General features: G+C 47.9%; 2 protein-coding genes across 5 annotated transcripts; one reads left to right on the top strand and one right to left on the bottom strand.

Annotated features, from left to right (window-relative positions):
* Positions 1-465: 465 nt before the first annotated feature.
* LOC138061079 (bifunctional peptidase and arginyl-hydroxylase JMJD5-like) lies at positions 466-9776 on the top strand. 2 transcript variants are annotated; one of them, XM_068908569.1, is made up of 7 exons: positions 466-994; positions 2577-2743; positions 4110-4242; positions 5147-5188; positions 6001-6150; positions 9183-9275; positions 9371-9776. In XM_068908569.1, the coding sequence occupies exons 1-7, from the start codon at positions 470-472 to the stop codon at positions 9533-9535; spliced, it is 1275 nt and encodes a 424-aa protein (XP_068764670.1). In that variant the 5' UTR covers positions 466-469; the 3' UTR covers positions 9536-9776. The 2 variants fall into 2 exon arrangements, with proteins under 2 accessions (XP_068764670.1, XP_068764671.1); XM_068908570.1 differs by lacking the exon at positions 6001-6150.
* A 74-nt stretch (positions 9777-9850) lies between these two features.
* Positions 9851-13961, bottom strand: LOC138061080 (non-structural maintenance of chromosomes element 1 homolog). 3 transcript variants are annotated; one of them, XM_068908573.1, is made up of 4 exons: positions 13728-13961; positions 12653-12769; positions 11614-11734; positions 9851-10025 (listed from the first exon to the last, which is right to left on the bottom strand). In XM_068908573.1, exons 1-4 carry the CDS (start codon positions 13872-13874, stop codon positions 9991-9993), a joined length of 420 nt encoding a protein of 139 aa, XP_068764674.1. In that variant the 5' UTR covers positions 13875-13961; the 3' UTR covers positions 9851-9990. The 3 variants fall into 3 exon arrangements, with proteins under 3 accessions (XP_068764674.1, XP_068764675.1, XP_068764673.1); XM_068908574.1 differs by lacking the exon at positions 9851-10025 and adding an exon at positions 10124-10278 and having other exon boundaries at positions 13728-13960; XM_068908572.1 differs by lacking the exon at positions 9851-10025 and adding an exon at positions 10905-11126 and having other exon boundaries at positions 13728-13958.
* Positions 13962-14349: the final 388 nt, after the last annotated feature.

Here is a 14349-nt window from a genome sequence, read left to right as displayed (position 1 = left end):
CCCGCGCCCCCCTCAGTTGTGCAGGGGTTCATGTGCCTCAACCTCAACTCCTGTGAGAAAGCTGCGGCTGTGGAAGGCAGCTCCTCCTCCTCGCACCTTGCCAGCCACGACACCGCTTCGAACCAGCGCCGGGGCGGCTGCTCGCCCCGCCCGCCCTCCACCAGCGCGAGAAGCGAAGCTGTCACCTTCGCGCCCCGGGCTGGGCTCCTCTCCCCCACGTCGGGCACCGACACCTCAGACACCCTCGTCCGCCGAGCTGCCCTGGCGAGGGCCGAGCCCCAGCGCGCGAGAGGGCGGGCGGGCGGCCGCGCAGAGACCCGCTCGCCGCCACGCGCCGGCTCGAGCCGCGCCTCACGCTTCCCGCCTCACGGCCCCGCGCGGCGCCCCCAGGCCCCGCCCATCCCGCCCCCCGCGCAGGCGCGCTCCACCGCCCCCCGCGGAGCCGGGCGCAGGCCGGGCCGCCGCTGCCATGTCGGGGCCCGGCGGCGCGGCGGCGGCGGTGGCGGCGGCGGAGCAGGAGGAGCGCGAGCGCGAGCGCGAGCGCGGCGCGCTGTGGGCCGAGGTGCGGGCGCTGCTGCCCGGCGCCGAGGAGGCGCTGTCGCTGGCGCTGAGCGGCGAGGTGGAGGAGTGCGTGCCGCCGCTGCTGCGCCGGGCCCGCGCCCTGCTCTACGGGGCGGGCGGCCCCCCGCGCGGGCCGGCGGCGGCGGCGCTGCGGCGCCTCGGCGACGTCCTGCGCGACTACTCGTGGGAGAAGCTGAACGCGGGGCCCTGGCGGGACGTCGGCAAGGCCTGGCGGCAGGTCTACGCCTTCGGCTGCCTCTTCGGCGCGCTGGCGCGGGCGGCGGGCGGCGGGCCGCTGGCGCCGGCCCTGCGCCTCTGCGACCTGGGGCTGCTCATGGGCGCCGCCGTCCTCGACAACGTCCTGGCCCGGCTCGTCCGCGTCCTGCAGGCGCACCTGCCGCGCGGGCCGCCCCGTCCCGCCCCCGCCGCCCAGGTACCGCCGCCCTCGCGGACCCCGGGCCCCGTCCCCCTTGGGGGGCGCAGGGAGCCAGCCGGGCCCCCCCCCGGGGCCCCCCGTTCCCCCCCCCCGGGGGCGCAGGGAGCCAGCCGGGCCCCCCCCCGGAGCCCCCCGTTCCCCCCCCCCGGGGGCGCAGGGAGCCAGCCGGGCCCCCCCCCGGGGCCCCCCGTTCCCCCCCCCCGGGGGCGCAGGGAGCCAGCCGGGCCCCCCCCCGGGGCCCCCCGTTCCCCCCCCCCGGGGGTGCAGGGAGCCAGCCGGGCCCCCCCCCGGGGCCCCCCGTTCCCCCCCCCCGGGGGAGCAGGGAGCCAGCCGGGCCCCCCCCCGGGGGTGCAGGGAGCCAGCCGGGCCCCCCCCCGGGGCCCCCCGTTCCCCCCCCCCGGGGGCGCAGGGAGCCAGCCGGGCCCCCCCCCGGGGGTGCAGGGAGCCAGCCGGGCCCCCCCCCCGGGGGTGCAGGGAGCCAGCCGGGCCCCCCCCCCCGGGGCCCCCCGTTCCCCCCCCCCGGGGGTGCAGGGAGCCAGCCGGGCCCCCCCCCCGGGGCCCCCCGTTCCCCCCCCCCGGGGGTGCAGGGAGCCAGCCGGGCCCCCCCCCGGGGGTGCAGGGAGCCAGCCGGGCCCCCCCCCGGGGCCCCCCGTTCCCCCCCCCCCGGGGGTGCAGGGAGCCAGCCGGGCCCCCCCCCCCGGGGCCCCCCGTTCCCCCCCCCCGGGGGTGCAGGGAGCCAGCTGGGCCCCCCCCCCCGGGGCCCCCCGTTCCCCCCCCCGGGGGTGCAGGGAGCCAGCCGGGCCCCCCCCCGGGGCCCCCCGTTCCCCCCCCCGGGGGAGCAGGGAGCCAGCCGGGCCCCCCCCCGGAGCCCCCCGTTCCCCCCCCCCCCCGGGGGTGCAGGGAGCCAGCCGGGCCCCCCCCCCGGGGCCCCCCGTTCCCCCCCCCGGGGGTGCAGGGAGCCAGCCGGGCCCCCCCCCGGGGCCCCCCGTTCCCCCCCCCCGGGGGAGCAGGGAGCCAGCCGGGCCCCCCCCCCGGAGCCCCCCGTTCCCCCCCCCCGGGGGTGCAGGGAGCCAGCCGGGCCCCCCCCCCCGGGGCCCCCCGTTCCCCCCCCCCCGGGGGAGCAGGGAGCCAGCCGGGCCCCCCCCCGGGGGTGCAGGGAGCCAGCCCCCCCCCCGGGGCCCCCTGTTCCCCCCCCCCGGGGGTGCAGGGAGCCAGCCGGGGCCCCCCCGTGGCCCCCATCCCCCCCAGGGGTGCAGAGAGCCAGCCGGGCCCCCGTCCCTCTTGGGGAGTGTGGGGAGCCAGCCGGGCCCCCCCAAGATCCCCCTTCCCTCTTGGGGGGTGTGGGGAGCCAGCCAGGCCCCCCCAAGATCCCCCTTCCCTCTTGGGGGGTGCAGGGAGCCGGTCGAGCCCCCTCAGGGTCCCCGTTGTTTCCCCCCCGGGGGTCCCAGGGTCCCCTCGGGTCCCTGCGCCGGCTCAACACAGGCAGCGCTGCGTCCCTGTGCGGGGTGTCGTGGGCCAGGCTGAGGAGACAGCGGAGAACTTCAGCAGCAGTTGTTTCCCGAGGATGTTTCTCCTGCAGAAGGTCCGGGTTGATCCTCCTCCAGCTCCTGCTATACAGCCAGAAGACGCGCTCCCACATCTTCACTGCCCTTCGCTGGAGCATTTCAGAGACAACTATTTAATTCCACAAAAGCCAGTTGTCTTAGAAGGGATTATCGACCACTGGCCATGTATGAAGAAGTGGAGGTGAGAAACTAGTGCCTCGCTCCTTGTCCAGCTAAGGACAAGGGTTGTTTTGTGGGTCAGGCATCAGTGTAGTAGTAATAGAGAACTTCACAGCAGACCAGTGCTATCAGGAGTGATTTTTTTTGTTAGGAGCATCTTTGTGATGCAATGTTTTCTTTACTTTTGACATGTTTCCCCACAGATGATAGCAGTCAAGCATATGAAATCAGTTTAGAATATTGCATTGTAATGCAGTTGTGTTAGTGAAAACAGGTACTGGAAGAGACCGTACTGGAATGCAGCCCTTTCAGGGGCTGAAGCAGGAGAACACTTCAGCAAATCCCTGATGCTCCATTTTGCTTAGCTGAAAAAAAGAAGTGAGCATATATTGCTAACTGTTCCAGTGAATTTGCTCACGTTTTAAGTGGATTAGTCTCAGTCAGACGTAAGCCAGTGATTTTTTACATATCAAAACTTGTTGATAAATAGTGTAATGGGAAGTGGATTTCCGAGCTGCACGAATAATCATGATTGACTTTTTCATTCACAAGTACAAGTATTTATGTTTGTTTAATGGCTCTAGTGAGTGTTGAGTTTCAGACACCTGCATTCAGAACTAATAACATTGTGCAGCTTGTTTATCATAAGCAGTGCAGCCAATGGTTCCAATATTGAGAATCAAATTTTTGTAGCATAAAGCTTGTTACTCCTCTGAAAAGGGAGGACAAAACTCAGAAAAGCTTAGTTTAAGGAATTACTTATATTCCATAATCAAGGGTAGATTCTACATTAATTGAGCGTGTTTGTTATTTCATAGGTCTTTTAGTCTCCTTTCAGGCAAGATACCCCACTGCCTAACTTCAGACACTTAAAAAGATGAACTACTTAAATTAGTTAAGATCATTGTGAATGGAGAGACCTATATCAGCCTTTGAAGAAAATCCTCCAACTGTAGCAAGAGTGGATATTATTGGCACTGACAGAGAATTGATCTAGCATTCATGATAAAAAGATACAGTATTTTATTTAGCAAACTTAGTAAAAGGCAGCAAAAAGATAAGCTGTATAACTGGTCAGGAGAAACTAGCTGCTTAAATCTCCTTAGCTCATAAGGAAATGATAGTTAAGTAAGGTAAATATTCAACAAGGCTTTAAAATAGGCCATGCATATTTAAAAAAAAGAACCAAAACATTTCACAGCATAAAATATATACAGACTTGACTGCTTGTTTCCTTGCTGCTGGCATCTTTTTCTGCTACCCTTTGTCTCTCTAGCTGGTTGGTTTTTGGAGGGAAGAAATCATGGTGGTAGCATTTGTTATTCTGAAAGTTGGATTTCCTACTCGAAGAATGGTATAAAAGGGTAATGGACCTTTCTGTATTTCAGTGTGGACTATTTTTGTCAAGTTGCGGGGTGCCGAACAGTTCCTGTAGAATTGGGTTCCCGATACACAGATGAGGAATGGTCTCAGAAGCTCATGACTGTCAGTGACTTCATCAACCAGTATATCGTGAATGAGGTCTGTCGCTCTTGTGTTGTTTCATCTCTCAATACAGCAACATGGTGCTGGAGCAGACAATTTCTGCCTAGTTGGAGCTTATTAGAACGTAGGTGCTTAGAGGTGATCTTAATGGAGGGGACGCACTATAGACACATCTCCGAATTAGAAGATTTGAAATATTTTCAAGATCCAAAGCCACAAATACTTATTGCAAAAATAACTGGCTTTGACTTTAGATATAATCAAATGTACAGCAGCTGGAATTTGATGAATAGATACTATCTGCAGCAAAAGCCTGGATGGTGGTGTCCGATTTAGAGTAAGGAATTTTAATTCAGCTCCTCAGCCAGCAGTACTGTTCCTGTGAGTTATTAAGCTGCTCAGTGAGATCTAGCATCTAGATCCAAATTCATATCCCACCAGGTAAAAAATGAATAGATTAGCTATTGAATGTCCTTTTATTTTGACAGCTGCGGATCAGAAGTCCTCCTTTCTGTTCCTTAGTCTTCTGGCAGGTAGAACTGTGTGTCATTGCAAGTTGACTAGAATATGAAGATATTTATAGGGAGTGAAGGTGAAATAGTCCGCATGCCAGCAGTGGGTCTAGTTATAATACTGCAGAGCCTTGTCACAGGAGTGATAAGAACTGCCATACTCCGTAGTATTATAGCTAGGTTCCTTCCAGTAACTTAGGCTAGGTAACTTGTTAATTGTGAGGCTATATCTACACTCTTGCAATTTCAGTATAGATGTAAGTTGTTATTCCAGAAGGCCCTTTATAGTATAGTCAACTGTTGAGGCAATTCTGGTACTTTGAAATAGCACATTGGAAATGGATCTTACCTATAAATAAATTCCATAAACATGACTGAGAAGCCTTACTGTATATGTCACTATGATTTTTTTTCTGCTGTAATTTCAGAACAGTGTAGGATACCTTGCCCAGCACCAGCTTTTTGATCAGGTAAAACTGAGTGAATGTTTTTATCTTTCTGCAGTCATTTGTTCCCTTTGCAGCACAAGTCATCACAAGTCATCTCTGAGGATGTCACCTCTGCTAGGTGGAGGGCCATATGGGGGGAATTCACAGTATTCCTGTATTTGTTTTTCCCACAAGGTGAAGGAACAGGGATGATTTCACTCCACTTAACTGAAAGGAGTGGAAACAAAATCCTTCCAGGAGCGAAGGCATTCAGTTTTAGCACTGTTTCAGTGCAGTGTAGCATTTACTTATATGGATATCACCTGGAAAGCATCATTTCCCCGAAGAATATGTCACTCAGGGAAGAGATTTGGACAGCAGTCTTCAGTGGTGATGTGTTCACCATCTGATGTATAATTCTAGGTAACTAGAGGAGATTAGCTTGGTGGGACAGGTATAAAGGAATCTCATGGAGAAGCAGGCTTAGCATAAAAAAGATAAATTGCTCCTTTTCCATGAACAGCAAACCTCATTTTTGTTGGCCTCGCTCCCTGGGTTTCTCTGGATTCTACTAGAGAAAAGAGTCTCCGAAGAATAAGAAACACCTTTCCTGTCTTTCTCCCACCTCTCCCTCCCTCCCTCCCTCCAACATGATTTGCTTGCTAGGACAGAAAGTTTGGAGATGTTTCCTGCAGGTTCCCAGCACTCCAGCTGCTTCTCCACAGCCTTTGCTGGACCAGTAGGTCATTTGCTCTCTTTGTGTCAAGCCCAGCTATTTTGTTCTATGAATTATGTATCTTGTGCAAATCAGCACATACCTTTCTTTTAATATGTTTATTTCTTTATGGAGGTAGATCCCAGAATTGAAGCAGGATATCAGTATCCCTGACTACTGCTGCCTGGGGGAAGGGGAAGAGGATGACATCACCATTAATGCTTGGTTTGGCCCAGAAGGCACTATCTCACCTCTTCACCAGGATCCCCAGCAAAACTTTTTAGCCCAGGTCTGCGCTCTGCTTTGCTTAAGCGTGCTATTAATGCTAGAGCTAGAAAACATGCTTATAATATGTAGATATTGGATTAGCAGACAACTTGATGAAGAATGGAGAATATGTAAATATTATTTGGTGATTCTGTTGCATTTGTAACTACTGCACCTGACGTAATAATGTAGACCTCAAGTGCTCATTAAGATAAATTATCTCTTACTCTCGTTCTACAGATGAGGAATTGAGATTGGAAAACAATGGCTTTTCCAAGGTTATACAAGGAAATTGTAACAGAGTAGGGAAGAACTGGAATCCCATCCCAGAGTACTAATAAGGAATCTTTTTTTGAGAATAGCAGGGTGTGGGCTAGACTTAGGTATATGCAGTACTCAAAGTTACCCAGTAAAATTTCTGTTTGTGCATGTGTGGAGCATCAGATGAGGAAGTATTTGCACTGTGACATCATTAGTCCAGTTAGCTGCTAAATGAAATACTGTCAGTAAGCTTCTTGAGGAGTTTTACAGCGGAATAGCACAATAAAATATTGTGGCCCTTTGAGATAAGCACTACGCAAGGCCAAAGACACATTTTTTGGTCCAAGCAGTCAACAGTTGTATACATCCTTAAGCAGCGAGGTTTCCTGCTCACTAGGAGGAGACTGGAGTTTTTTCCTCCCTCCCATCAGATTCTTTAATGAACATAGCTTACAGTTTCTGTTTTCAGCAGGATCATTACGTTCAGTATTTTCTGCTTGTACTTGTTTATGGCAATGGGCCTTAGTTCCTGTGTCCCAAACAGAGGACAAAATCCTGCTTTCTGTGATAACCTGTGTTTTCACGTGGAAATACGACTTCATTCAGGGCCCGGTAAAGTGGGCTGTGCAATTGAGAACCTATCATATTTCCCTTCTGTGCTCCTCCCCCCCCCCCCCCCCCCCGACAAAGTGATTGCATTCTGAAAGAGGATTATCCCACTATACACAGTATGTAATTGGCTCAGATTTTGGGGGATGGAAGGCCAATATAGAGGGCTGACTTGCTGGAAAGCAGCTCTGCAGAGAAGGACCTGGGGGTCCTGGTGGACAACGAGTTGACCGTGAGCCAGCAATGTGCCCTGGTGGCCAGGAGGGCCAATGGTATCCTGGGCTGCGTTAGGAAGAGTATTGCCAGCAGGTGGAGGGAGGTGATCCTGCCCCTCTCGTCAGCCCTGGGGAGGCCTCCCCTGGAGTACTGTGTCCAGTTGTGGGCTCCCCGGTCCAAGAGAGACATGAAGCTCCTGGAGAGAGTCCAGCGGAGGGCTACAAAGATGGTGAGGGGACTGGAGCATCTCTCCTATGAGGAAAGGCTGAGAGAGCTGGGCCTGTGTAGCCTGGAGAAGAGAAGACTGAGAGGCAATCTCATCAGTGTATGCGAATATCTGAAGGGAGGGTGTCGAGAGGATGGGGCCAGTCTCTTCTCCGTGGTGCCCAGCGATAGGACGAGAGGCAACGGGCACAAACTGAAACCCAGGCAGTTCCATCTGAACCTGAGGACAAACTTCTTTCCTGTGAAGGTGACAGAGCATTGGAACAGGTAGCCCAGAGAGGTTGTGGAGTCTTCTTCCTTCAAAAGCCATCTGGACACGGTCCTGGGTAGCTTGCTCTAGGTGACCCTGCTTGAGCAGGGTGATTGGACTAGTTGATCTCCAGAGGTCCCTTCCAACTTTGGCCATTCTGTGAACCCAGAGAGGCAAGTGAAGGAGCCAATAATAGCTCAGTTTTGTCCAGGTAACACGCACAAAAATCAAGGATTCAGGAAATGTGCTGCCTGAGCAATAACCAGCGTTCTATTTACTTCCATTCCTAACTAAAAATAGCACTTGGTTCTTTAGTTTAGGCAGTTAAGTAATATCCACAATGCCTTTGGGGTAGGAATGGTATCCTACAAAAACACATGGACAGCCATAGTGAGTCAGATCAGTGTTTCATTTAACTAGTAACTGTCACTGAGAAGTTAGTAATAGAAAGTGAAAAACAGACAGGGCTGGAATACACTGATACTTCTGGTCATACTTTTCTGGCCTTTAGAATATGTTTATGTGCTGTCCTTGAAGCAAAAAACAGTAAAGCTCTGGCATTAAAACTCAGGTATTGATAAGATTCAGAAAACCTTGTTCTATGATACAGGAAGAGCTGTTAAGATAGAGCAGCTTGGTTAGGAATAGTTTGGTAGCATAACATCAGTCCAGCGTATTTTTAGATGTAGTTAGGTCAGAGTATGGATTTATTCTTTGTTTAGTGTGACAGTCCCAAACAGATATGATCACTCCTGGCCCTTGAAGAAATCCTGAATCCTTGCCCAAGCGGCACGAATATTTGCTCTGTGCCTTCTGTGGCATTTTGCTGTTACCAGTGCAGGACTCCATGAGGACTCATTTATTCTGCCATTTCATTCTAAGCCCTGCCTGCCTGCAGTTCAGTGTAGTGCTCAGGTCAGTCAAGCCACTTGCCTTATTAATTCTAGTCTCCCAATTAAGGACCTCAATGAAAGAGCTAATTTAATAATGATAGCAAAGTAAGAGCTAAAGAAGTATATGCAAGCTTAGCATCACTGCCAGTACCTCTGCCCGCTGATCTGGACTGCACTGAAGAATCTACCTCCTTATTCTCAGTCCTTCTGACAATTACTATCTAGCTATGTAGAGCCCAAATAATCATATAAATTGGGTGCCTTGAACTTTGAATTTAAAGTAATTTGAAGGCATTTCCTGGTATTTCAAAGTCTTATCTGTGCCCATAGAGCAGGTACTTGGACTAGTATAGTTTGATCTGTTTGAATTTTGTGTTACAGCAGTGTCTGTGTATTAATAGCAAATAGTGATGTTTCTTATTAGTCTCTTGGTAATTCTTGTTAGTCTCAAGGTAATCTGCTGTATTTTACTGTTAAATGCCAGCCATGGCCCAGAGCATGGTATATTAGACTGGCTGCTAGTTAATCAAACTTAAGTCATTTTTTCTGATAACACGTAGATTAATGACAGATGGAAAGTCTATATTGTAATATCTACAGGTATTTGGAAGAAAATATATCCGTCTATATTCACCTCAAGATTCTGAAAACCTATATCCACATGAAAGCCATCTTCTTCACAATACTAGCCAGGTAAATAGTTGCCTGAAATTTTAAAATATGTAATGTTACTTTATGAAATCATATTTGAGTAAAGACATTCTATTGTTTTTTTTTTTTTTTAATAGGTGGATGTGGAGGATCCTGACTTAATTAAGTTTCCCAATTTTAGAAATGCTGCATCTCAGTCTTGTATTCTGATGCCTGGACAGGTTTTGTTTATTCCAGTTAAATACTGGCACTATGTACGATCTCTTGATATCAGCTTTTCTGTAAGTTTCTGGTGGTCATAGATCAGAAGCATGCATAAAGTTTGTTAGAACTGTAATAGCAATTAAAAAGTAGCAGCTTTTGCCACTCTGCAGAAGAGAATTCTTTTTAAACCTGAGAAAGTTCTCTATGCACAGTTCAGAGCTGGAGAAAAAATTTCCCGCTTCAGCATAGTGAAAGAATCTGGACAACTAAATGGAAGGAAGTTGCTACAGCCACTTTATTTTTGTGAATGTTTCTAATATAAAGTCCTTGTAAAGAGCATATGCTGGCTGATTGTCTTGAATGTGTTTGTACACCCAAAACAGCTCTATATATAGGCACTGCCAAGACGCTGTGGCGCAAACAGTGTTTGGAACAAAAAACATACATAGCTAGTGTTTCCTTCTGTTGGGATTTAGTATCAGTAAAAATTGAAGTTATTTAAACAGTGAGGGAGAGTGCTGTCCACAAGTTCAATACATTAAAAAAAAAAGTGCTAACATGAAGCATGATGCCGATCTCTGATTCTCTGGAAAAAAAAAAAAAGGATTAATTAAGGACTGGGGCTACAATTAATTGTAGTTAATCCATAGTTCAATTAAATACATTTAAATGAATCATACTTTGGTTATTGATCAGGTGAAGTGAGGGCATTCTGCTTTTCCCTGAGAAAGTCTGGAATGCCTTTCATTTCTACCAAGGAGAGATATGCTGCCATTCAACTCTCTGGCACTTAGCAATATCGTCTTTTTATCAAGCCACTCTTACAAGGAAAAAGCAGCCTTTCAGAAAATGGGAGAGAGAGAAGTGTTAGTACTAAAAACTAAAGAATAGGACTATGATTTTTCAATACTTTGCTGGCATAAACTGGCATTGCTACTGACCATCTTGCCCTACTCCTTCCCACTAGTTCTGACCATCAAATTATTCCCTCTGTTTTTGAACATGCTGCTTGTGATTGGTTTTATGTCAGATGAACTATCTTGGGGCAAAAACCAAGCAACAGTGCCAGCTTAAAGTGTTCAAACTTGCCCCAGATCAAACATTCAACCAGCCTTTTTTAGTGAATGGACATTTTTCCCCTACTTTAACACCATGTAAAAATGTAAATACCTAAAATCAGCATAGGTTTGGGGAGGTTTGTTTTCAGGTTGATAGATATACACATGCCCTGTGGCACTAGTAACAGGTTTCATTTCCAGTTGTGTAAGTGAAACTGTACAAATATGGAACACTATACTCGAGAAAGGCTCCACTGAACAGATTAGCTTACAGGACTGAGCCAAAGCATTTACATCTTTCATTCTCAAACATACACAGAGTGTCTCAACCTAAGAATATGGAGAGTTGTGTGTGCAAGACAGCCTCCAGGAAAGCTGTGCGGACATAACTGTTTAGGAGAACAAGAAGGTCAATGACAATTTTATTGCAAGCTTCTTAAGAACTTTGGAAAAAAATAAACACTCTTAAAATTACACTGTTATTAACAAATACAATTATAGTCTGGCTATTTTGAAGAGAACAGAAAAAGAATTTCACTGAAAGCAAGTCTTAACACCATCTAGTGCTGAGAATGAAGCTCTTTTCCTCTTTCTCTTTTTGAGGACAACTGGGAATCTATCCGACTCACCTCTGTCAAGAAAACAAAAAAGCAAGGTTAATGAATGACAAAAAAAAGATGATATGGCATGACCTCCAGTTTCTCATGCTTTCTACATTCTTTTATGCTCGTGTTCATAACATCCAATTTCACTGGTAAATGAATTCTGAAGAGTTTAAGCCATTCATAGGAACTCAGTATTTCCAAAAGTGTTTTTTGTTTTTGTTTTTGTTTTTTTTGCTTTTGGGTTTTGGAGGTATGTTGGTTTCTGTGGGAGTTTGTTTTTTTTTTTTTTAAATACTATTAGAAGCACTATTTGCAGCATCTACTAGTGACCGCAAGACATACTTCTGGCAGTTCCAGTGCTCAGTGTTACCCAAGGATGATTTGCTGTCAATTAAAGTCAGAAATAATGGATACTCGGCCACAATTATGAAAAATATAAGCAGTGCCATTTAATATCACAGTCTATTCTTTAGTATCACTACACTAAATTTTTTTTAAATAGGTTGCTCGTACCTGGAATCTCATGAGGCCAGAAATCATTACAGTGAGGACAGTGTGGTTCAGTCTGAGCTTTGAAGTACTTTCCAACACAAGGTAAATGCATTCCAATTCCACAGGTTTCACATACTTGGCTCTGAAATCAGATGTGTTAGTAAAAACCTTTCCAATCTGTAATTCAGTTCAACATAGCAAAGTAAGTTGTCAAAAATGGCTACAGACATGCAATGCTTTATCCCAAAGAATGTTTCACATGTTAGAGTTGGAAGAGTCAGAAACCAAAGCCAGTAAAGGCTAAAAGGAGGCATTTTTCCTGGAAACTATGAAATACCATTTCCTTTGATGAGCAAAATTTAACTTGAAAGCTCAAAAACACAGAGCTATTTGCCTGCAACAAAGGAGAGCAATTGGGATGGAAAAATGCAACATTAGGGAAGCATGTTAGCTGGGAAGAAGAGATGCAGGGTCAAGGAGCAAGAGAGTTTAGTAGTTCTGAGAATCAGTTCAGGTTGTAACCACCTACTGTACAAGACTAAACTGTCAACTTACCACGTATCAATGCACAATCCTTTAGTGTACTACATATACACACACACACACACGCGCGCCCGCGCTCATTCTCAAGTCCAAGATGCAAGCAATTTCTGAACCAAAATCCCAGGACCAAAGATGTCTATCACATGAACGATTACCATTTGCAAGGTCCAAAGATCAAGTTTGCTGACTCTTACTGTTATGCCTTTGCAAAGATAAGCGTTCACTTCTAGCCTGCTGGGCTTGGAAAGCAAGGCAGGGTGATAATACTCCTCATTGGGTTAATTCACTTTCTCTAAGTTTACACAGTTTTTTTTTCCCCCCGAAGACAGAAGATTTAAAAAAAAAAATTCCCCTTTTGTCAGGGTAGATATTTTAGTATACATGGGCACCTTTACCAGATTACAAGACCAGAAATTTTAGTGCCTGACTAATGCTCAGAAGAACGTCTCACGCACTTCAGCTATGACCATGATAGTCCATCAGCAGGTGTCTGCTAAGGTAATCCAAACTGAGTTACCTGGATGGCAAGGCTGTGACAGATGTTACACTTCCTTGCCACATCTTGGTAGTTGCTGAGAATGTATTGTTCCATCTCCATTATGCAGCGAGTATGCAGAGTATATTCCCCATTTCTCTAAGGAAAGAATCATTGGTGAAACGAGCAATTTATTTTAGTTCCTTTTGCCCCTTTCAACCTTGCTCACCACCCTTTAGCAAACATTTGACATCCACTTTTTTCTGCCATTGTGAAACAAACATGCCAACACTGATAAAAGGCAAAGCCAAAATACTTTTGAAGTGGCAGAACCTCATTTGCTTAGAGGAGCAGAAGAATGATCTCACACCCTTACTAGAGATGTCCTTGAAGGTACAGATAAGTAAGCGTGGCCTCCTTAAGCAGACAGTTTGGTGACCCTTCATTTGCATGTTACAGAAATTTCTACTGGCTTTCAACAAAATGCAGGCATTTACTGCTTGATGCATCTTTGAAAATCTCTGCTAAAGCGCTGCAACATAAGGAAACGTGGCAGCATATTGGAGATCTATGATGTGATGCATCCAGGAGAAAAGGAATTGAGGTCTCACTAATCCTTGCAAACAGCTGCAGTAAAGTAAGCTAATCTCAGTTACTGGCTCATGAAGTAAAGATCTCCAGAGGTGCACAGGGGCGGGTGCACTTCTGGTACAGGAATTTTCAACATGTTTGGCCTCACTGCTTTTTTTCAGGAAATCCTAAACGTTGCTGACAGCACTGATCACCTTGAAGAGCTTCTCTCTTGATCCAAGCTTTAAGTATGTTCTGCTGTTAAGTACAAGGGATGTCTGTATGTCTGTACGCAGATACCTGCACTAGCACGGGCACAAGAAACTGAAGCCGTGTTCTGTGTAGATCCACCCAAGGAGTTTTTGCTTGTAAATGAACTACCTTTTCTTCAAAAATTATTGCCTGGGATGACAATAAGCACAGGCCCCACAAAACCACTCTTGTTGTCATTCATTAAAGAATAGCTCCAATTTCAGCCATCACATCCATGAAAAAATAATATCTGGACCTATTAAAATACAAACACTTGGTAAGATACAGTCGTTACCTCAGAGAGCCACTTATCCTCCACAAAAAGTTTCAACACTTGCTCTGCTTCCTTTTTCTTCATTTTCTTTGTTTTCAGTTGGTCAGCAAAGTTTAAAATCTCTGTGGAAGAGGCAAAGCCGTTCTCTGATAAAATGATTAGATCCATCTATAGGAAGAAATATTTTCAACTGTTAAAAAAGCATGCAGTTAGGTAGGCACACATTATAGTAAGGCACTATTTTTCCAATGTGCATATATATTCTGGTATATACTACAGTATATGGCTTGAACCAGAACTGTGTAAAACACAGGCCAAAAGCTAAAACAATCATAGTTACCTTGTCGAGGTTAATCTTTGCCAAGAACATATTTCCACAAATAGAACTGTACAGCGTTGCCTAAATGAAGCTACATTCAAGCACCCACGAACATACTAAGGACTGATGCATCTGTTTCTTTTGAGGAAAGATCTTTTGCAACTAGAGTTAATTTGTCCCGTCTGGATTCAGTGGTACTGCTGAACCCATCTAGCACGTGTAGGTTGTAAGCACTGTTACCAGTTTTCAGAGATTCTCTCATGGGAACATTCCTGCTGCTCATTATCACAGAGCAGCATGCAGTTTATATGGTAGTAGTAGTAT

This window comes from Struthio camelus, chromosome 15 (assembly GCF_040807025.1).
Source record: "Struthio camelus isolate bStrCam1 chromosome 15, bStrCam1.hap1, whole genome shotgun sequence".
NCBI classification, from domain to species: domain Eukaryota; kingdom Metazoa; phylum Chordata; class Aves; order Struthioniformes; family Struthionidae; genus Struthio; species Struthio camelus.
Note: the sequence above shows the minus strand (reverse complement) of the source record. Positions and strands in the feature narration are given on the sequence as shown.